The sequence below is a fragment of the Aegilops tauschii genome, chromosome 7 (genome assembly GCF_002575655.3).
Source record: "Aegilops tauschii subsp. strangulata cultivar AL8/78 chromosome 7, Aet v6.0, whole genome shotgun sequence".
Taxonomy (NCBI): Eukaryota; Viridiplantae; Streptophyta; class Magnoliopsida; order Poales; family Poaceae; genus Aegilops; species Aegilops tauschii.
In genome coordinates this window covers 514,386,645-514,410,916 of record NC_053041.3, presented here as the reverse complement: position 1 = coordinate 514,410,916, position 24,272 = coordinate 514,386,645, and the positions used below count along the sequence as shown (strand labels likewise).

Genomic DNA, 24,272 nt, shown 5'->3' with positions numbered 1-24,272 from the left:
CATAATATTGAAGCCAAAAGATGCAGAGTTGATAATGATAGTGCAACTTATTTGTGGCACTGCCGTTTAGGTCATATTGGTATAAAGCGCATGAAGAAACTCCATACTGATGGACTTTTGGAACCACTTGATTATGAATCACTTGGTACTTGTGAACCGTGCCTCATGGGCAAGATGACTAAAACGCCGTTCTCTGGAACTATGGAGCGAGCAACAGATTTGCTGGAAATCATACATACAGATGTATGTGGTCCGGTGAATGTTGAGGCTCGCGGCGGGTATCGTTATTTTCTCACCTTCACAGATGATTTAAGCAGATATGGGTATATCTACTTAATGAAACATAAGTCTGAAACATTTGAAAAGTTTAAAGAATTTCAGAGTGAAGTGGAAAATCATCGTAACAAGAAAATAAAGTTTCTACGATCTGATCGTGGAGGAGAATATTTGAGTTACGAGTTTGGTCTTCATTTGAAACAATGCGGAATAGTTTCGCAACTCACGCCGCCCGGAACACCAGAACGTAATGGTGTGTCCGAACGTCGTAATCGTACTTTACTAGATATGGTGCGATCTATGATGTCTCTTACTGATTTATCGCTATCTTTTTGGGGTTATGCTTTAGAGACGGCTGCATTCACGTTAAATAGGGCACCATCGAAATCTGTTGAGACGACACCTTATGAACAGTGGTTTGGCAAGAAACCAAAGTTGTCGTTTCTTAAAGTTTGGGGCTGCGATGCTTATGTGAAAAAGCTTCAACCTGATAAGCTCGAACCCAAATCGGAGAAATGTGTCTTCATAGGATACCCAAAGGAAACTGTTGGGTACACCTTCTATCACAGATCTGAAGGCAAGACTTTTGTTGCTAAATTTGGATCCTTTCTAGAGAAGGAGTTTCTCTCGAAAGAAGTGAGTGGGAGGAAAGTAGAACTTGATGAGGTAACTGTACCTGCTCCCTTATTGGAAAGCAGTTCATCACAGAAACCGGTTCATGTGACACCTACACCAATTAGTGAAGAAGTTAATGATGATGATCATGAAACTTCAGATCGAGTTGTTACTAAACCTCGTAGGTCAACCAGAGTAAGATCCGCACCAGAGTGGTACGGTAATCATGTTCTGAAGGTTATGTTACTAGACCATGATGAACCTACGAACTATGAAGAAGCGATGGTGAGCCCAGATTCCGCAAAATGGCTTGAGGCCATGAAATCTGAGATGGGATCCATGTATGAGAACAAAGTGTGGACTTTGGTTGACTTGCCCGATGATTGGCAAGCCGTTGAGAATAAATGGATCTTCAAGAAAAAGACTGACGCTGACGGTAATGTTACTGTCTATAAAGCTCGACTTGTTGCAAAAGGTTTTCGACAAGTTCAAGGGATTGACTACGATGAGACTTTCTCACCCGTAGCGATGCTTAAGTCTGTACGAATCATGTTAGCAATTGCCGCATTTTATGATTATGAAATTTAGCAAATGGATGTCAAAACTGCATTCCTGAATGGATTTCTGGAAGAAGAGTTGTATATGAGGCAGCCGGAAGGTTTTGTCGATCCAAAGGGAGCTAACAAAGTGTGCAAGCTCCAGCGATCCATTTATGGACTGGTGCAAGCCTCTCAGAGTTGGAATAAACGCTTTGATAGTGTGATCAAAGCATATGGTTTTATACAGACTTTTGGAGAAGCCTGTATTTACAAGAAAGTGAGTGGGAGCTTTGTAGCATTTCTGATATTTATGTGGATGACATATTGCTGATTGGAAATGATATAGAATTTCTGGATAGCATAAAGGGATACTTGAATAAGAGTTTTTTAATGAAGGACCTCGGTGAAGCTGCTTATTTGGGCATCAAGATCTATAGAGATAGATCAAGACGCTTAATTGGACTTTCACAAAGCACATACCTTGACAAAGTTTTGAAGAAGTTCAAAATGGATCAAGCAAAGAAAGGTTTTTTCCCTGTGTTACAGGGTGTGAAGTTGAGTAAGACTCAATGTCCGACCACTGCAGAAGATAGAGAGAAAATGAAAGATGTTCCCTATGCTTCAGCCATAGGCTCTATCATGTATGCAATGCTGTGTACCAGACCTGATGTGTGCCTTGCTATAAGTTTAGCAGGGAGGTACGAAAGTAATCCAGGAGTGGATCACTGGACAGCAGTCAAGAACATCCTGAAATACCTGAAAAGGACTAAGGATATGTTTCTCGTTTATGGAGGTGACAAAGAGCTAGTCGTAAATGGTTACGTCGATGCAAGCTTTGACACTGATCCGGACGATTCTAAATCGCAAACCGGATACGTATTTACATTGAACGGTGGAGCTGTAAGTTGGTGCAGTTCTAAACAAAGCGTTGTGGCAGGATCTACGTGTGAAGCGGAGTACATAGCTGCTTCGGAAGCAGCAAATGAAGGAGTCTGGATGAAGGAGTTCATATCCGATCTAGGTGTCATACCTAGTGCATCGGGTCCAATGAAAATCTTTTGTGACAATACTGGTGCAATTGCCTTGGCAAAGGAATCCAGATTTCACAAGAGAACCAAGCACATCAAGAGACGCTTCAACTCCATCTGGGATCAAGTCCAGGTGAGAGACATATAAATTTGCAAGATACATACGGATCTGAATGTTGCAGACCCGTTGACTAAGCCTCTTCCACGAGCAAAACATGATCAACACCAAGGCTACATGGGTGTTAGAATCATTACTGTGTAATCTAGATTATTGACTCTAGTGCAAGTGGGAGACTTGAGGAAATATGCCCTAGAGGCAATAATAAAGTTATTATTTATTTCCTTATATCATGATAAATGTTTATTATTCATGCTAGAATTTTATTAACCGGAAACATAATACTTGTGTGAATACATAGACAAACAGAGTGTCACTAGTATGCCTCTACTTGACTAGCTTGTTGATCAAAGATGGTTATGTTTCCTAGCCATTGACATGAGTTGTCATTTGATTAACGGGATCACATCATTAGGAGAATGATGTGATTGACTTGACCCATTCCGTTAGCTTAGCACTCGATCGTTTAGTATTCTGCTATTGCTTTCTTCATGACTTATACATGTTCCTATGACTATGAGATTATGCAACTCCCGTTTACCGGAGGAACACTTTGTGTGCTCCCAAACGTCGCAACGTAAATGGGTGATTATAAAGATGCTCTACAGGAGTCTCCGAAGGTACTTGTTGGGTTGGCGTATTTCGAGATTAGGATTTGTCACTCCGATTGTCGGAGAGGTATCTCTGGGCCCACTCGGTAATGCACATCACTATAAGCCTTGCAAGCATTCCAACTAATGAGTTAGTTGCGGGATGATGTATTACGGAACGAGTAAAGAGACTTGCCGGTAACGAGATTGAACCAGGTATTAAGATACCGACGATCGAATCTCGGGCAAGTAACATACCGATGACAAAAGGAACAAACGTATGTTGTTATGCGGTTTGACCGATAAAGATCTTCATAGAATATGTAGGAGCTAATATGAGCATCCAGGTTTCGCTATTGGTTATTGACCGGAGACATGTCTCGGTCATGTCTACATAGTTCTCGAACCCGTAGGGTCCGCACGCTTAAAGTTCGATGACGGATATATTATGAGTTTATGTGTTTTGATGTACCGAAGGTAGTTCGGAGTCCCGGATGTGATCACGAACATGACGAGGAGTCTCGAAATGGTCAAGACATAAATATTGATATATTGGAAGTCTATATTTGGATATCAGAAGTGTTCCGGGTGAAATCAGGATTTTACCGGAGTACTGGGGGTTACCGGAACCCCCCCCCCCCCCCGGGGAGGGGGGGGGGTTAATGGGCCAAGATGGGCCTTAGTGGAGAAGAGGAGGGGCGGCCAGGGCAGGCCGCGCGCCCCCTCCCCCTCTAGTCCGAATTGGACAGGGAGGGGGCGGCGCCCCCCTTTCCTTCCTCTCTCCCTCCTCCTTCCCCCTTCTCCTACTCCAACTAGGAAAGGAGGGAGTCCTACTCCCGGTGGGAGTAGGACTCCTCCCTAGCGCACCTCCTCCTGGCGGCCACCTCTCCCCCCCTTGCTCCTTTATATACGGGGGCAGAGGGGCACCCCTAGACACAACAATTGATCTCTTGATCTCTTAGCCGTGTGCGGTGCCCCCCTCCACCATAATCCACCTCGATACTATCGTAGCGGTGCTTAGGTGAAGCCCTGCATCGGTAGAACATCATCATCGTCACCACACCGTCGTGCTGACGGAACTCTCCCTCAAAGCTCGGCTGGATCGGAGTTCGAGGGACGTCATCGAGCTAAACTAGGAGGTGCCGTGCGTTCGGTACTTGATCGGTCGGATCGTGAAGACGTACGACTACATCAACCGTGTTGTGCTAACGCTTCCGCTTTCGGTCTACGTGGGTACGTGGACAACACTCTGCCCTCTCGTTGCTATGCATCACCATGATCCTGTGTGTGCGTAGGAATTTTTTTTTAAATTACTACGTTCCCCAACAATACAAGCAACTTCACTGCACTATATGTACCTGTGAAATTTTGTTAACATTATCCCAACTTGCGTATCATGAATACTCAGTTGCCTACTGTTGATGGTCAGTTGCCTACGGTTGATGCTCAATTTCCTATTAATACTATGGAATTGCCTACCATTGATGCCTAGTTGCATGCTACTAGTAATTAGCCGCCTACCATTGCTGCTAAGTTGCCTAACTTTGCAAAAAAATAGTTGCCTGCAATATTGTGAAGTTGCTTATCACTACTTTTCTATGTCGCCTACAAAACACTCTGAAGTTGCCTAGATTCACCACCAAGTTGCCTATTTTAGCTAGCAATAGCAGACAATAGAGCATCAACGGTAGATTATTTCACAGTATTATAGGCAACTTAGAAACAATGAGATACAAGCATGAACAAAATAGGCAACTTAGAAGTACCGGCGAGGAAGTTACGAGAATGTTAGACAAAATTAAGTAAGATACAAAATGTAGTAAAGTTGCCTATTTTTAGCACTAAAGTTGCCTCTAGTAGAAGGAAAATTCTTATGAAGGTGATGTGATGTTATCTACCTCTATTTTGAAGTACTTCACTATTACTACTTAGATTCTTATTGTTGCTAATCAGTTACTTTTAATGGAGTGAAGTTGCTTTTGTTTAGCACTAGAGTTGCCTCATCTAGCATAAAGTTGCTTTTGAAAAAAAAACATCGAAACATATCTATGTGGGGTTTAGTGTTGAAGAGCTCGAGCGACCTGGCTAGCTAACACCCGCGTGCTCAGTAGCGTTGGTGGGCATACTCACCCAAAAATGGAAAACATAAGGCTCTCGTACCATTCATCTCCACATAGTTTCGAAATTTGGAATGATGATAGAACACTTAGGTCCCTTGATGAACAACCTTCATAGTATTATAGGCAATTGAGGATCACCCGTAGGCAACTTGGCTTCTAATAAGGTAGACAACTTAGAAGCCATGTTAGATAATTTTTCAATCTAAGGTAATCAACTTCCGCAGTATGATATAACCAACTAAACTATCTACAACTTAGTTTCTGATGTATCCAACTTGGCAACCATGGTAACCACCTACTACACCACTTCACACAACTAAGTAGAAGGCTACTAGGCTAATTCACTAATACATGCAGTGTAATTCATCTAGCATCAAAGTTTCTCTTGTTTAGCACTAAACTTGCCTCATCTAGCATTAAAGTTGCTTCTAAAAAATCATCAAAACATATTTATATGGGACCTAGTTTTGAAGAGGTCGTCACGAGGAAGCCAAATATGAAAACTGTTCTTCGTTCTGATACTCGGTTCAAAAGTTGTGGCTTTAAAAAAATTGAAACGGGATAAATAGATGACGTCAGCACATACATGCGCACAAACGCTGGGTATCCACATGCATGAGGACACAGTACCACACACTGCCACCATCTGTTGTGTTAAATAATCACATGCATAAGCACAAGCTCGGTTCGACTGAAAAGTGCAGCTGCACTTTCCAACTTCTATAGGAATAATAAAGGGGTAATTGCTTCTGGCGGGACGTCATGGAAATTGCCTCTAAAGTTGTAAAATATTACCAACCAATGCCATCTATAAAGTGATAAAAAATGTTTTACACATGGGAATCCCCTGCCTGGGTCGGCCCATGCAGTAGGGACCTCCTATATTGCCCTTTGCGCGCTGGGACAAGACGCGGCGTGCCATTTGGGCCGGTGCATGTCCGGACGGCTTGTTTTTAAATTTAAATTTTATTTTTCTTTTTTCACTTTAAATAATTTGGGGCTTCAAAAAAGTTTGAAAATTAAAAAAAGATAATTCTGAAATAAAATGTATAATGAATTGTATATGCTTGTGGATTCAAAAAATGTCGTAATTTTGTAAGAAATGTTTTTATTCAAAAAAGTTCAAAATTTTGAAAATATATGTTCGTGAAATCAAAAAATGCTCATGATTTTTTCAAAATTGGTGTATTAATTTTTTTTAATGAAATTGAACAAAATTTTGCCAATTCAAAAAATGTTGATGAATAGAAAAATATCCTAAAGATTCAAAAACTATTCATGACTCGCAAAATAATTTATTCATTCATAAAATACCCGTTAATTCAAAAAATGATCATGCATTCAAAATATGTTCGTTCAATAAAAAAACATGAATTTTAAAATTTGTTTCACCGGTTCCTAAAAAATGTTCATCGATTCTAGAAATGTTCACCGATTCAAGAAAATTGTTTCAAAAATGTTCACAATTTTTACAGAAAATGTTCCTGATTTTAGAAAATGATCAAAAATTTGTAAAAAATGTTCACGAATTTGAAAAACGTTCATAATTTCAAATGTGTGCACGAGTTTAAAAAAATGTTCATGATTTCAAAAATTATTCATGATTTCACGAAATTGAGAGTGATGGCGTATCTCGGTGATGCAGCAAAATGTGATCATGGGCATTGAACATCATGATTTCTTTTCCTCCCGTTGCAACACAAAGACCCTTTTGCTAGTATACCTGTACCTAAACTGATATATACCGAGCTTGGTTGCTTTGTCGTAACACACATGGGGATTTTTACATATTCACCACCAGGATGGTAAAATATTTAGTGAGATCTACGAGTACAAATGACTCAAAAAATCCTAAAAAAATACTAGATAAAAAATGTAGGTTCAAATGGTACAGACACCTCATGTCTTGTGCACCAGATAAGCAGACATATTTTGGGAACAAGAAGTATATCTTACCCGATCATTCCAAGTTCATGTAATAAACAGGGATACAGTACAGTATGCTAAATTACACTTGAAATTTCTAAATATTGCCTACTGCGGTAGAATTCTTCTTGATCTGTCAATTTTTACCAATGTGATGCCGGACTACAAGCAATAGACCAGTATGGTAACATAACGAGATGTTACACTTTTCACTTGGGTTGGATGCAAAGCCACGCATACGTTCCATCATCTCCCCACTACTTGCAATGGAACAAGGCGGACACGCAGAGCATCATCCCACCTACTTGTACAGAAATGCTTCAAACCTTCGAATACAGCACCAGAGAAGAAAACTGGTACAATTCACAATCTGTTTGATTCAGCATGATCTTGCCCTGGCATCGTTTTCATATTTCTCGACGATTTCTTTTGATACTCGTACAATTGTACAATGATACAGGCCTCGCTGCCAATACTCAGCTTGTACACCTAAACTACTACACATGTTGTGTTTGTGCTGTCAGTGTACAGGTTACAGCTAATGCTACAAAACTGGGTGGTTAATGGTACACTAATGCCCCAAGAGAATCCATAGTTGCTGTAAATTCTGGTTCCGCATGATGTGCTTGCTTCCTTCAACCTCTGAGTTCCTCTCCGAAAGCACATTCAGGCCATGACTCGGAAGCACAAGCAGAAACTCATAGATCTGAATAAATGTCCATTTCTCAGTTTGTGCTTTAAAGTGAACTTACAGGTCATCATCCTCCATCAGTTCATCTGGAAGGTGTACTTTCTCCATTGCAGACTGCCAAACATCAGACAGTATTCAAACACAAGTAATTCGAATTGATGAGACCAGCACAGTAATGGGAAGAAATTAAAAGAAAGTGTAACAATTTAACTAGCAGTTATTATGGGACCACTCTAGGAAAAGAAAAACATAGGTTGGCTTATGTATAACAAAAAAAATGTAGTGAGGAAACAAAAAGGCAGCAAATGGGGCAGCTTGCAGTAATAAGTAAAATATGATAGTGTCATACCTTGATTATAGCAAGGTCGGCAGCGGGAGGTTTCAAATCAAGGGCAACGCCAAAGCAAAATACAGCCTTGTCGAGAATATTGAGTTGCTTGTATATCTTGCCCATAAGTGCATACATACTACTCTCATGAGGTGCAATCTCCCTTAGCCGTTCCAACTCATCCAGAGCCTCCTGATATTTTTGAAGGCCTACCAGAATTAAAGCCTTCTGATACTTAGGAAGTGGATTCTTCTTATCAGAAAATATGGCTTTCTCCATCATCTCCAATGCATCCTCATCTCTCTGTCAAAGTTCAAAATCAAAAAGACGTTCATATTTACGAATTGGGCAGAAGACAACAACACTTCAAACCAGTAACTACTTCACAGTCGTTGACAATGTCAAACCTTTAGAGCATGTAAGGCCATCCCAAGATAGCACATAAGAACAGAAGAGCGGGGATTTATCTGAAATGCCCTTCTAAAATGATGCTCAGCAAACTCAAACTTTTCCTGGCGAAGGTAAACTACTCCAAGCCCATACCAGGCATTGTAGTGCCTTTCATCTACCTGAAGTGCACATCGGTAGAATTTAACACTGTTCTCGTAATCCTCCAATGCAGAATATCTGCAGTTCAAAGGGAAGACAGTAGGCTCAAAATAAATTAGCAAATGATCTCAAACATTAATAGTGGATGAAATAGAAATATTAAGTGCGGCAACTAAAATGGAAATTGATAGGTGCGTCAACAGATGTTAAAAACATAATGTATTTGTGATTAGAAATAGGATGGCATCTTGGCTCTCATCGAATCACAATTCAACCATGATATCTAGGATGTGAAGGACGTTTCCATATGTCACTGGACGACTTATACAACTGTCAGAACACATGGTCAAACTTTGGATTTAAAAGGGTCAACATGCCAGATGATCATTCATAGTTAGATAAGTACGGTTGCAACTGTGTTGGTACATCTATAGAAACTGAATCACCTAAATGTACAACTACAGCCTTCAAGTTCACAGACCCCAAGTGACAAGTCCATGAAAAGGTAATTGCAATTACTCAAATACAAATATACGATCAATAATTATGGGAGGCAACACATACTCGTGACCGCATAGAGTGTGAGCATATGCTACTCTTGAGTCAAGCTGTACAGCACGCTGGAAGTTCTTCAAAGCAGTCTCATGATCTTTCCGCAAGGCAAAGCAATTTCCCACTGCACACCTGTTCGCATTCAAAACAAATATAATAGAAACGGTCACATTTATGCAAGATTTGCAATTGTACACTAGATTTGTCCCATTGCCTAGCACTGCGCTGAGACAAAGATCATATGTTAACATCATCAATCAAAAACTGGAGAGGCCACAAATTGCTTTCATAATCCTCAACTTTCATTTCTTTTAACCCCGTGTCTAGGTCCGAACAAAAGGGAGGAACCATTGCAAAATGGAGAGAGAGAAGTTTCCGCAAAAGCAAAAGGACAGAAGTAACATAAAACATACTGCAGGGGAAAAAATGGCCCAGCATGATTATTAACTTCTGAGAGGCAGCCGACATACCATGCTTGAGGAGATAGTCGATCAACAGAAATAAGCTCCTGAGCAAGGTAACTTAGCCTCATTTCCTCATTCAAATGCTACAAAAGAAGCATGTGAGCTTGGAGCTAAATATGGTTAAAAAGTAAGCAAGTGTAACGGCAGTGAGTTCGCTTACATAAAGAACAGTAGAGTATATGTCCATTCCCTCCAACGTGCATGGTGATAATCGATGCGCAAACTCAAAGAAATGATCAGCTTCTAAATAATCGACCAATTCAAAATATGCCTTCCCAACCTGCATAGTTGACCAAAACGATAATAATCTTATGATGCCAATGGAAATAAGTATGCAAATTATTCATTTTGTATATATGGTCAAAAAATATAAATGTGTTTTCCATAAAGTAAAGCTGATAGTTTATTGAAGTGGAAATCAAATATCTAACATCAATAGTAAAATGAACTTGTCAGGGATGCCCACTCAAATAATAACTCTTCAGGGTCAACACTCAAGTTACAACTTTACAAACATCATTTTACAACATACCAACAAGCAAAATAAACTATAATATTCCCAATAAATATACTAAATTATGTCCTCAGTTGATTTAAGTCACTCCGAAGAAAACCAGAGGAAGAAAACAAAGTTGTCATCTGAAGTACTCATTTCTATGCAGACCCTACATATAATATTGCATGAAATACAATAAAAATTTCATATTTTTATAACCTAAATCAAAAGTATGCAAGGGATTCTCCAATCATCTTGCAATACTAAACAAATTGTACCTGGCATAAGACCCATCCCGTATTAAATTGTGGCTCTGGGAGTTTTCTGTAGATTTCCAGTGCTTCCTGACCATTAAGTGAATGGAGTTGGTTACAACGTTGGGTAGATGGTTAGTATTTCTGTAGTTGAAACCTGTACATCTTTAATGTACCTGGCACTTAAACAAGCAAGATAGCCTATAGCCTTCCCCAAGTGTCCGTAAAAGTCCCAATAGCTCCTTGATACCAGTCGCCATTTTGGAGTCTTGTGACAGGGTTCGCTCAGCTTTATCTTGCTCAAAGTACCTTCCTTCAGCTATACTTAAAGAAGATGAAGTTGCTGCTATATTATCTGTCCACATCTCATCAACAGCTTCATACCTGCTTCCTGAGACTCAGAAAAATAATTTGCATCTTACAATGTGAAGATGACAGAGAAGGGAACATGCCGCGTTATCCGTAAAGCGCAATGCAATGGAGATTATTCCTAGAAACTACTCTCTCCGTTCCTAAATATAGGTATTTCTAGAGATTTCAACAGGTGACTACATACGAAGTAAAATGAGTGAATCTACACTCTAAAATATGTCTATATACATCCGTATGTGGTAGTCCATTTGAAATCTCTAAAAAGACTTATATTTTGGAACGGAGGGAGTAGAAAGTATATAATTCTACAAAACCGTAATATGCTATAGCAAAAGCTAAGGTGAAATAGTCAGCGACGATCCAGCAGAAGATAAAACAATATATGCCATTTCACAGCGACAAATGCCACAGATCTTGAAACAAGTTTTCACTGAGAGAAATTGCTTTCAATATTTAATCATGATGATTTGTTTTCTACGTACGAGTGAAGTAGAATCATCATGGAATGGTTTAAGGACCCTTGGTGCCATTTACTCAACGAGAAAATATATAAAGAGATCATTTGGCAACCAAATTTACATCGTTTTCCGGTGAAAATATATATCTTCTCAAGGATACATTCCATAAATCAACCAAAATAGTTTCACACCAAAGAAAATAAATACACAATCTTGATGTTTATAAATTATGTAAAAAAAACACATATATATAAGGACAGGCATATGCTTAAAAACAGAGCAGATAATGTTATTGTAGTACCATAAATGCTTGAGATATTAAACTGATATTAGGAGATATCATAACATAAAGATTAATGCCATGAACCAGCAAAAATCAGTAAGCAGTCTTCCCCTATTTGTCAGCAACCTAAAGGATTTTTAAAATTGATGTCATAATCACAATATTCAAATGGAAGTGCAAGAACCATATAGATATGAGCACAAGAAACAGGATAGCAGAATGACTTAACATAACTAATTTAACCACATAGGCAGAACAGGAACATGTAGATAAAACTGCAGATAGATCAAGAGTACACAGGTATATAACAACATGTCAACCACGTTTACATAACTAGATGGATCATCCACATTGAAATGATAATCACCTTCATCAAAATTTTCTGTAGCCCGTGGCTTTCCTTTCCTAACTTGCACAGAACGTATGGCTGTTGAACACAATTTTGATGGTGTGGACGAGTTTACTCGCAATTTACCTGACGAGTGATCTGATCCATTTCCTCCAAACTGAGATATATTGGAATTCGAATTTATTGGTGTATCCCTAGATAGTCTTGCACTTCTTCGAGGTACTGAATCACCACTCGGATTAAAGAGCCTTCCAGTGACCTGAAAAGAATCTTCAAGTCTAATATCATCATAAGCAAAAAATGAAGCATGAGATGTAAATTAAAGAATGTGATGACTATTAGCAGAAGTAATAGAAAAGAGGGTGTACAACCAGACCTGAAAGCTACATAACAACAACAAAAAATGACCCTACGTTAGATTGCATGGGTTATTCTAACAGACGGCAATGAGAAAAGAAAAAAATTACTGAGGAAAGATCTTCAATGCACAGTAGTACAGATTAACCAGTTTCACATCCACCGAATATTACACCATAGAGGAACTTATGGCAACAAAATGAGAACATAACAGAAAATATTAGATTATAGCAATCTTTTCAGTTCTCAATACCAGCTATTATTGTACTATACAGCAATACTGGAATGTGAAGAGGATAAGAAAAGAACAGATAAACAGAAGTCGGGCAAAAATCTAGCAGGTAGACAAGCATCATCAGGGTAGTACTTTAAAGGTAAGGGAATTTGCAAGTTGCAACCAAGTGTACTGTGGATTCACTGGTACTAGCTACTTGTTGGTACACTACACAGCAAGGATACAGCATCCTGAATCTTCATATAAATGACCATGACTGGAATTTTACAGGCTAGAACAGCCAGGAGGTGAAGACAACGTTCACAATTAATACTGAAGCAGGCACCACCAGTTGGGGAACTGGAAAATGGCAGCATGTAATAAAGCATGATCAGCCAATGTGCATTTACTCCAGCACCATATCCTTTTCAGAGAAGAGTTCGAGGGGGAGGGGCCTACTGTGTTTTATTAAAATGCAAAAAGAGGTGTATCTAATATCCCACAGTAAGGGAAACCTCTAGAAACTCCAAATATAGGACAAAAGGAACAAATAGAAATTAGATAAGAATAGGTTCAGTTGATGAAACAACAACCTTCTTCAGCCTTGCTTCATCCAAGTATTTTCTTCTAGGTGGTTGGTTCACTGCATTAACCTTTGGTTTGGCCGGAGCATCACCACTTGTTGTATTCTGATAGGCATGGAGATTCCTAAAGAGTGGTGGTGGAACGATGCCAGAGGTCTGCCAAATGATATTAAGTAAAACACAAGTCAGACAAGTTACGAAATAAATCTTAAAAATGAAAGAACTAGGTGTCCAAACACTGCCAATTCCAAGTTGTTATAATGTTACACTATTATCTCTTCTCTGAAAAAATATAGAAATTAAACTGATATGAAAATAGCAATGTGTGCCAAACCCCACAGCTATTTAATTTCTTGTGTTTTGTTAACCAGAATGATAACATGTTGCAATGGAAAATGAACCGAAAAGGCTGTGAATAGATCAAATATGAAGATTCTGGAGAATTTTTGGCTGCTTAACATAAGCCATTTTGCCAGTGTCACCAAATGCAAAACATAAGACATTAAGGCTGATGCTTCCTGTAACTATTGATTATAAGCATTGGTACAACTCTATATTGCCAGATAACCTAGAGAGCAGAGAATCAATTAGGTTCTACTAACCTGTGTTACAGTTGGTGATGGACTGTCAAACTGTCCTACATTAGATGGTACAGTGTTCTGCACGTGCAATGCAGTTGCTCTTAGATGAGGATAACCAGGCACTTCAGCTGTGTTGTTAGCAGGCAATTGTTTTATGTGCTTAGGGCTGATATCCACAAGGCTTGCTGATACATTGGGAGATAGAACTCGATTTTCATTGACAAAGTTTGACTTCTCCAGATTTGATGTAGATGTTTGTTCCTGCTGGAGACGTAGAGCAGTTGCTTCGGTAAAACATTCATTTGCATCTTCAGCAACTCCTACAAGATGGTAACACACTTTCAGTCTATGTTTATAACGTGTAAATTATATTTTTAGAGAGGGTGAGGCCAATGAATATTGAGCCATTGTATAAAGCACAAGTGAAATGTGAGATGATGAGATAGGGATGCATGCAGCACACTAGGCGTATAATGAGTACAGTGGCAATGGTAATGTTCTGCATAATGATTAAAAAGAATATCTATTTACTGATAACATGAAGCTAGTCGACAACGGTTGGATGCACTGCAACTTTTTTATGGAGAATTTATTGCAGCAACACTCAAACGTTCTGATACACAAGATTCCCCATATTTCCAAATGTTAGGGTACAGGCAAGACAGACACTGACAATGCAATGTTTCAGAAGGTTCTTTGGAAAATCTGCATTGTATTTTCCATTCTTAACTCCCAAACAAAACGAAAACTTACCTAAAAAACAAAAACTTCGTTCTGAGGACTTCTAATCAAACAGAATAATAGACCTATTAGAAAATTCCAGTTATGGATGTCTAATGCACCAACCTAGTATACACAATTCCTCATATGCCGCCCACAAAAGAGGATCTAGAGTCAAAGCTTGTGTAAATTGCTCGGCTGCAGCTGCCACTCTGCCAGTGTACCTACAGGGGGGGAGGGGGGGGGGGGGGGGGGGGGTGAGGTATATACAATGAACCATGTCTAACAAATCAAAACACACGGAACACAGTTCAGTTCTCCCATGAATAACGGACCTGTAAATTAGTCCAAGAAGGTAATGTCCTGTCGCACCACTTGGAACCTATACAGAGGATGAAAAACAACGTAATTAACAATGTGGCCAAAAATATAAAGCAGGCAAAGATGTGACTGGTTTTTCTATTCACTAGCCATTACTTCACCCCTGTAGAATAAAACAGTTCGCCAGCAATCTTAGAAGAATGCCATGCCCCAATATGAGAAGGAAAAGAATGTCTGGGCAGTTTGCACCATCCCATGCAGTGTCAAGTAATAGTATTAATCACACACTGTCAATGTTTATCTGGTACAGAATCTATCATATCCATGATTTGTAATAACTAAAAGGGGTCAATATAAAATTACACAACTAATTTTCATTTATGGAATAGTTGGTACAATTGCTTCAACAGGCAATTATAAGTATCAAAAGGGTCTAATGTTCTTCAAGTGTAACTTTTGGAATGTACTCCCTCCATTCCAAAATAAGTTAAGCTCTGGGTTTGTCCTAAGTTGACTAGCTCTGTAAAAAAATGTGCTAAGATCCACAACACCAAATACACATAGTACAAAATATATTTCATATAAAGAATCTCAAGAGACTAATTTGATGTTCCAGATGTTAATATATCTTTCTATAGACTTAGTCAGACTTAAACAAGTTTTAGGACAAACCTAGAAATTCAATTATTTTTGGAACGGAGGTAGTACTAAGTTATAGGCTTTAAAATTCTTAGTCCATAAATCGTCGAAAACACAATAGATCCATTTTTCTGGTTCCAGTTCCGGAAATTACGAGATAGCAGGGAAAAAATACTTTCAGAAGCACGGGAAACACATCATGTTCACAACCATGCTATATACCTCAACATTTGGTTCATTGACTGGACACAGAGTTTCTTCAGCTTCCCGCAGTAGGTTCATTCGAAAGCATGATATAGCAAACAAGTATCGAGACTCCGGCAGCTTCTTACCTACATAGCATATAGGAAACGCTGACCAAAAAAGCACTCAAAACAATTTGGCAACTAAAACAGAAAAATGGTATTACCTTTCAAAATGTGGTATGAAGCATAGGGCTGGTTGTTGTGAAGGTAGCAAGTCGCTAGCAACTGCACATTGGTCTGTACACAGGAGAAAGGGCAAGCACATTTAGTACAATATACACTTGCAAACTGATTTAGAAAATGGTTTTGGTATATATCTCTTGAGAAAAAGGGTGCTATCTCTCAAATGTTGGCATTGTTGGATCTGCTTTTTCGTTACCAAAGTAGAGGTGGGAGCATGCAGCCCGCTCCTCCGCTCCGCGAAATCAAACTGCAGCCCACTCTGCTCCGCACTACCGACTCACACGGAGTTAGAGCGTTATGTGCCGCTCCGGGAGGGGAGTTGCAGAGTGGAGAGAACCCAACGGGCTCTAAGAGTCCATTGTATCCTCTCTCTCTCTCCTACTCCTCTCTCCTTCACATTAGCAAATATTCTAGATCGTGCAATAGAGAGTCAGCTAATGTCAGGCCATTGTGTATGCCTCAGCTAGCTTCAGATTCATCGCTGCTAAAAATTTAATGTGATACACAATAAAGACCAAAAGCCAGAAACTCTAATATTTGATTTACATAAACCTGGCTACTCGAGTTCCTGAAAACTACTGCAGGAAACGCAAATAAAAAACTAAGCACACATGCTGCAGCTACTAAAAGAACAGGAAAAGATGGATCACATAAAATAGTATCTAATCTAAGCTACTAGATAACTCAAAAATTCTACAGTTGCTACCTAGAGATTTACAAAAGGGAAATTCACCACAGAGCATAACACATTACCGCATCTATTCACCCCTAAAAATCGCCTAAGCAAACTGTGAAACAGTCTCCCTTCCAGGATGCTAAACGACAGCATAAATTCTCCATTAACTGTTGAGAAATCATATGCGCTGCTCCAGTTACAAACGAATTCAAACAATTTTCCCAGACAGCTAGATTAAGATGTTCATGCTCAGACTCGGTAAACCCTAGCCCGAATCCCACCGCCCAAGCTCACGCGGCCCTCGGGAGTACAAAAATAAACGCTAAATCGAACCGCGCAGGCGAAACCCGCAGTGAGGCCGCAGCCGCACACCAGCACAACGCCCGATCTAACGCCTACCTGCCCGGAAGGGGAGGGGGGAGGGGGGGCGGGGCGGTACCTCGGCGGGGAACTGGGCGCAGAGGCGCTCGCAGAGGAAGACGGCGTTGCGGTTCATGAAGAGGCGGAGGCTGCTGTGGACGCGGTCCACCATTAGGGTTTCCATCGCCCGCCGCTCCCGCGCGGCCCCGGCGAGGAGGAGTCGGCGGCGGCGGCGCCGCGCTGCGCGAGCAGGGGGGGAGGAGGGGAGGGGAGAGAGAAGCGGGGGGTGGCCTGGTTTGAATCGCGACGGGTGGATTCGGATTCGAGGCCTTTCTGGGTGCGATTTTGGACCGGTGGGGGATTGGAACGAGTCGAATCCGGAAGCAGCGCTGCGTGGGTGTGAGGGAGCGTGGAGCCCTCCCCGGTGTGGTTTGAATTGTCTGGCTGCCCTGATTTGATGTGATGTGCTGCCCCCCTGCACAGCGGCGGCGTAGGGGTGGGTATGTACGGGCCTAGGGTGGATTTATGTGCCGCAGCCCGTGGGTCTGTGACGTGTGGGGCCGGCCTGGTCTTCTCGGTTTGAACTGTGCGGGTGTGGCGTGGGGCAGGTTTGTGCGGAATGTGAACGTTGGATCAAAACTTTCACAATCAATAACGTTTGGCTCGACAGGACAGCCATGAACAAGGCATCTCCAACGCCGTCCCCTACACACTATTTGGCTGCAAACACGATGCGAGAGCGGGCCATTCTCCCTGATCCCCTAAAAGTTTGTCTAGTCCAATAAAATGCATTTCAAATGCATAGCAATATGATAATAAATTAATGTGTAGTGTTAATAGTGTTCGATCGCAACCAAAAGGCGGCGGATGTTCCTAGTTTTTACATGCGCCTCGTCACAAAAGTATTCATCCGACAGTCTATGCAAAAAAGAAACATTTTTGCCCTGCCAAATCGGCTATCCAAGCCTCCTAGCTCACTCTGCCGTTGTCTCCTCATCACCAATCGGCTCCATCTCGACGGCCAAGCACTTCAACATCTTGACACAGACAACGCGCACTTCAAGCGGTACTACCGTTAAACACAACAAATTCAACAGAGACCCATTGAGTACCATAGCGGTACTGGCACGGTAGTTCTACCGGAGCGGTACTCCCGGCTGAAATAAGCGGTACTACCACGAATTATCAACTGGCTAAACACAGAATCCCTCGGTAATAGGCGCTTCACAAGAGTGGAAGTACCGCACAAGCGGTACTACCGTTAGCTTCAGCGGTATTACCGCGAATTACTGAAGGCCAACAGAGAACCTCGCGGTAGTGCCCATGACACGCCAGTGGAAGTACTGCACAAGACGTACTACCGCCAGGTGCAAGCGGTACTACTGTGAATTACCAGAGGGTAACAGAGACCCTCACGGTAGTACGCGTGGTACACAGACGTACTACCGCTTGGTAAAAACCAGTAATCCCATAACAGAACAGAAGAGTCAAGTAAGACCAAAACTTTCATAACTTATACAAACGAACTTCGAAATCAAGAAACTCAAGTTTGTTGGATAGATGATGATAACCACTATCCAACAACGATGGAGAAGAAATGCCAATAGCATAAGGAAGAGAACCTTCCCCAAGTAGAACCGACAAAATCTCCAACACCGAAAACGCAAAGATGATGCATACGAACTCCGTTTTCGATGAACTTGAGTTTGGCAAGAAGATGAACACAAACTCTAAAACCTCACATAGAGAAAACCCAAATAAGAACCAATAAAGATGATGCCAATGATGCAATGATTTGAGCGCTCTACGAATGATACGCTCAAGCTACTCACTCGAGAGCCCCCTTGATAGTACGACAATCGATCCTATAACACGGTCTCCCAACTAACACCATGAGACCAGTAAAATAGAAAATCTATCAAGGTAAAACCTTTGCATTGCACATAATTCACTTGAGCTAGATGATGATGATCATGCCCGCCTCAAGTTAGAACACATTTCTTGTTAGCGCACGCTTGGTGAAGACTCGTAATTTGCTCCCCCATACTCCACTATGGGAGAGCCACTCTTAGGCACATCTTCACAAGACCATTATAACCAAATGGTCGGCAAGCATCAAGCATATTATCTCTTCGTGATGCTCCTCTTGAACTTGCACACCGCAGTCTTGATGATGATCACCACTTGATGTCATCCTTCATGGGTTATATGATATCTTCCTTTTGATTTAAACCATGAAAAGATACTTAACCCCACATAGAAACCTCACATAGATCATGAGTTAGTACACAAAGCGCAATGAACAATGCTTACCATGCCATGGGATCACTTGATCCCTCTTCTACGCTTTGTGTGTTGATCAACTTGAGTCCACTCTTAGCTTTTAGTCTTGATCAACCTCATACCTTAATTTCTCTCTTCATAAAATGATGTCTTGAAGGTAAACATGAATGTTCACATAATCTTATTCCTCAAGACATGCTTGCAAAAAGTCTCAACTCTCACATGACCAATCTTTGGATAACTCCTTGAATAATACCTTGGTCAACACATAATTGCCTTCTTTTCACCTTGAAACCAACATATGGTCTTCAAGCAATGCCTATGGACAAACCTTAAAGTATAACTCAAAGCAACCATTAGTCCATAGGGATTTTCACCAATTACCAAGACCAAACATGAGGGCACCATACCCTTTCAGAAACTCATTTGCTTGCTGAACATTTGGGTCAACATTTTCCCTGTCTTTACACGGTTCATTCATGGCACTTCACTGAGTTTATCCTCTATTTGTGGAGCAACGGAATCAAGTGCATTCTCCAATAGCACACATCATTCTAGAGAGTTGGTTGCTTTACGTGTAGATTTGTGAAATTTATGCGACAAATCCTCGTCCTCCCTCCGGTCCATATTAGATGACGTTGAAATGGATGTACCTAGATGTATTTCAATGCTAGATACATCTGTTTGAGCGATAATTAATATGGATCGGACGAAGTACCAAAATTGTGCTTCTAGTTTTGGACCTTCTCTTGTCCATATCTATAAGACATAGTGCGTTGGCAACGTCTTCATATTCAGTAAATTGATAAATTTTAGACCATGTCCACAAAATACTCCTTCTCCGTTGAACACTCCACAACTACATGAAACTGTTTGGGTCAAAGGATCACCTATCACCATGCACTCCTCCTTGAACTGTAAATCACCATGCAAACTCCAAATAGCAACCCCAAATTTATTATTTTCATCCAATACTTATGACACGTGGCCATGGATCTTTCATACTCACATTGGAAATCTTTAAAAATAATTGGAGTATACACTTTGCTTGTTGATACGTCTCCAACGTATCTATAATTTTTGATTGTTCCATGCTATTATATATTCCGTTTTGGATGTTTAATGGGCTTATTTATACACTTTTATATTATTTTTGGGACTAACCTATTAACCGGAGGCCCAGCCCAAATTGCTGTTTTTTTGCCTATTTCAGTGTTTCGCAGAAAAAGAATATCAAATGGAGTCCAAACGGAATGAAACCTTCGGGAACGTGATTTTCGGAACAAACATGATCCAGAGGACTTGGAGTGGACGTCAAGCAATAGACGAGGAGGCCACGAGGTAGGGGCGCGCCTACCCCCCCCCCCCCCCCCCGGCGCGCCCTCCACCCTCATGGGCCCCTCGTGGCTCCACCGACCTACTTCTTCCTCCTATATATACCTACGTACCCCCAAACCATCAGAAGCGCCTCACGAAAACCTAATTCCACCGCCGCAACCTTCTGTACCCGTGAAATCCCATCTTTGGGGCCTTTTCCGGCGTCCTGCCGGAGGGGGCATTGATCACGGAGGGCTTCTACATCAACACCATAGCCTCTCCGATGATGTGTGAGTAGTTTACCTCAGACCTTCGGGTCCATAGTTATTAGCTAGATGGCTTCTTCTCTCTCTTTGGATCTCAATACAAAGTTCTCCTCGATTCTTTTGGAGATCTATTCGATGTAATCTTCTTTTGCGGTGTGTTTGTCGAGATCCGATGAATTGTGGGTTTATGATCAAGATTATCTATGAACAATATTTGAATATTCTCTGAATTCTTTTATGTATGATTGGTTATCTTTGCAAGTCTCTTCGAATTATCAGTTTGGTTTGGCCTACTAGATTGATATTTCTTGCCATGGGAGAAGTGCTTAGCTTTGGGTTCAATCTTGCGGTGCTCGATCCCAGTGACAGTAGGGGATACGACACGTATTGTATTGTTGCCATCGAGGATAAAAAGATGGGGTTTATATCATATTGCATGAGTTTATCCCTCTACATCATGTCATCTTGCTTAAAGCGTTACTTCGTTCTTATGAACTTAATACTCTAGATGCATGCTGGATAGCAGTCGATGTGTGGAGTAATAGTAGTAGATGCAGAATCGTTTCGGTCTACTTGTCACGGACATGATGCCTATATACATGATCATACCTAGATATTCTCATAACTATGCTCAATTATATCAATTGCTCGACAGTAATTTGTTCACCCACTGTAATACTTATGCTATCTTGAGTGAAGCCACTAGTGAAACCTATGGCCCCCGGGTCTATTTTCCATCATATTAATCTCCCGTTATTTCCATTACTGTTTACTTGCTTTCTTTATTTTTACTCTTTATCATAAAATTGCCAAAAAAAATTATCTTATCATCTCTATCATATCTCACTCTTGTAAGTGACCGTGAAGGGATTGACAACCCCTTTATCGTGGTTGTTGCGAGGTTCTTATTTGTTTGTGTAGGTGCGTGGGACTCGAGCGTAGCCTCCTACTAGATTGATACCTTGGTTCTCAAAAACAGAGGGAAATACTTACGCTACTTTATTGCATCACCCTTTCCTCTTCAAGGGAAAACCAACGCAGTGCTCAAGAGGTAGCAAGAAGGATTTCTGGCGCCGTTGCCGGGGAGTCTACGCACAAGTCAAGACATACCAAGTACCCATCACAAACTCGTATCCCTCACATTACATTATTTTCCATTTGCCTCTCGTTTTCCTCTCCCCCACTTCACCCTTGTCGTTTTATTCGCCCTCTCTTTCCGTTCGCCCTCTTTTTCGCTTGCTTCTTGTTCGTTCGTGTGTTGGATTGCTTGCTTGTCACGATGGCTCAAGATAATACTAAATCATGTGACTTTGCCAATACCAACAACAATGATTTTCTTAGCATTCCGATTGCTCCTCTTACGGAAGTTGAATCTTGTGAAATTAATGCTGCTTTGTTGAATCTTGCCATGAAAGATCAATTCGCCGGCCTTCCTAGTGAAGATGCCGCTACCCATCTAAATAGCTTTGTTGATTTGTGTGATATGCAAAAGAAGAAAGATGTGGACAATGATATTGTTAAATTGAAGCTATTTCCGTTTTCTCTTAGAGATCGTGCTAAAACCTGGTTTTCGTCTTTGCCTAAAAATAGTATTGATTTTTGGAATAAGTGCAAAGATGCTTTTATCTCTAAGTATTTCCCTCCCGCTAAAATCATCTCTCTTAGAAATGATATTATGAATTTTAAGCAAGTTGATCATGAACATGTTGCACAAGCTTGGGAGAGGATGAAATTAATGATACGTAATTGTCCTACTCATGGTTTGAATTTATGAATGATTATACAAAATTTCTATGCCGGATTGAATTTTGCTTCTAGAAATCTTTTAGATTCGGCCGTGGGAGGTACTTTTATGGAAATCACTTTAGGAGAAGCTACTAAACTCCTAGATAATATTATGGTTAATTATTCTCAATGGCACACTGAAAGATCTACTAGTAAAAAGGTGCATGCGATAGAAGAAATTAATGTTTTGAATAGAAAGATGGATGAACTTATGAAATTGTTTGCTAATAAGAGTGCTGCTTCTGATCCTAATGATATGCCTTTGTCTACTTTGATTGAGAATAATAATTTTGATAGATTTTTCTGAGTTCCAGAAGTTTGCGTTAGTTACAGATTACTACAGACTGTTCTGTTTTTGACAGATTCTGTTTTTCGTGTGTTGTTTGCTTATTTTGATGAATCTATGGCTAGTAAAATAGTTTATAAACCATAGAGAAGTTGGAATACAGTAGGTTTAACACCAATATAAATAAAGAATGAGTTCATTACAATACCTTGAAGTGGTGTTTTGTTTTCTTTTGCTAACGGAGCTCACGAGATTTTCTGTTAAGTTTTGTGTTGTAAAGTTTTCAAGTTTTGGGTAAGGATTTGATGGATTATGGAACAAGGATTGGCAAGAGCCTAAGCTTGGGGATGCCCATGGCACCCCAAGGTAAAATTCAAGGATAACCAAAAGCTTAAGCTTGGGGATGCCCCGGAAGGCATCCCCTCTTTCGTCTTCATCCATCGGTAACTTTACTTGAAGCTATATTTTTATTCACCACATGATATGTGTTTTGCTTGGAGCGTCTTGTATGATTTGAGACTTTTCTTTTTAGTTTACCACAATCATCCTCGCTGAATACACTTTTGAGAGAGACACACATGATTCGGAATTTGTTAGAATACTCTATGTGCTTCACTTATATCTTTTGAGCTATATAGTCTTTGCTCTAGTGCTTCACTTATATCTTTTAGAGCACGGCGGTGGTTGTATTTTATAGAAATTATTGATCTCTCATGCTTCACTTATATTATTTTGAGAGTCTTAAACAACATGGTAATTTGCTTTAATTGTGAAATTAATCTTCCATATTGAGTTCATTGAATATCATGAGAAGTTAGATACTTGATAAGTGTTTTGAGATATAAAGGTGGTAATATTAGAGTGTGCTAGTTGAGTAATTGTGAAATTGAGAAATACTTGTGTTAAAGTTGGCAAGTCCCGTAGCATGCACGTATTGTCACGACCGGTTTTTCAATAAAATATTTATTGAAAGACCAATCCCTTTTACGGACCAGTAAAGAAGAATTCCTTCTCACTGGTAGACAATATCTTGGTCACAGAAGAAAAATACCAGGAGTACTGAATATAATACAAGGTTGAGCGGAGACTGCTCAACAATTTATTACATGAACGCCGATAAAACATAACGGCGGATAGGGTGGCAATGACTACTAACTCACGATAACAACGGTGGTGGAAATATCACCGCGAAGTGGGTGATATGACTCCTGAAAACTACAACTCTTCGAGCGTCGGAGTGAGGCTCGAGGAGACTTATTGCGGGTGGCGGAAGCGTATATAATACAAGTGACCAATATCCAAGATCGCACAGGACTGACTGGGACTCCTCTAGGCGTCGGACGCACTATCAAACTCTTCATCCAAGAGATCGCCTTCGTCAACATCTGGCCAAATCAACAAGCCAGGTGAGTACTATGAAAGTACTCGCAAGACAGTTCGGACATAA

At 40.5% G+C, this 24,272-nt stretch overlaps 1 protein-coding gene across 2 annotated transcripts; it reads right to left on the bottom strand.

The window, feature by feature from the left end:
• Positions 1-7,585: 7,585 nt before the first annotated feature.
• LOC109770337 (cell division cycle protein 27 homolog B) lies at positions 7,586-17,374 on the bottom strand. 2 transcript variants are annotated; one of them, XM_020329040.4, is made up of 16 exons: positions 16,968-17,374; positions 15,834-15,906; positions 15,647-15,756; positions 14,800-14,846; positions 14,591-14,688; positions 13,766-14,064; positions 13,173-13,319; positions 12,027-12,267; positions 10,723-10,937; positions 10,571-10,636; positions 9,957-10,076; positions 9,803-9,879; positions 9,345-9,464; positions 8,639-8,858; positions 8,253-8,534; positions 7,586-8,017 (listed from the first exon to the last, which is right to left on the bottom strand). In XM_020329040.4, the coding sequence occupies exons 1-16, from the start codon at positions 17,070-17,072 to the stop codon at positions 7,961-7,963; spliced, it is 2,277 nt and encodes a 758-aa protein (XP_020184629.1). In that variant the 5' UTR covers positions 17,073-17,374; the 3' UTR covers positions 7,586-7,960. The 2 variants fall into 2 exon arrangements, with proteins under 2 accessions (XP_020184629.1, XP_020184630.1); XM_020329041.4 differs by having other exon boundaries at positions 12,135-12,267; positions 16,968-17,358.
• Between the last annotated feature and the right edge of the window lie 6,898 nt (positions 17,375-24,272).

Excerpts from the sequence above, each read along its gene's own strand:
- LOC109770337 (XM_020329040.4), bottom strand. The coding sequence starts at position 17,072 with ATGGAAACCCTAATGGTGGACCGCGTCCACAGCAGCCTCCGCCTCTTC. Across the intron at positions 15,907-16,967 it reads GCGCCCAGTTCCCCGCCGAG|ACCAATGTGCAGTTGCTAGC; the intron begins GTACCGCCCCGC and ends TCCTGTGTACAG. Across the intron at positions 13,320-13,765 it reads CATCACCAACTGTAACACAG|ACCTCTGGCATCGTTCCACC; the intron begins GTTAGTAGAACC and ends ATCATTTGGCAG.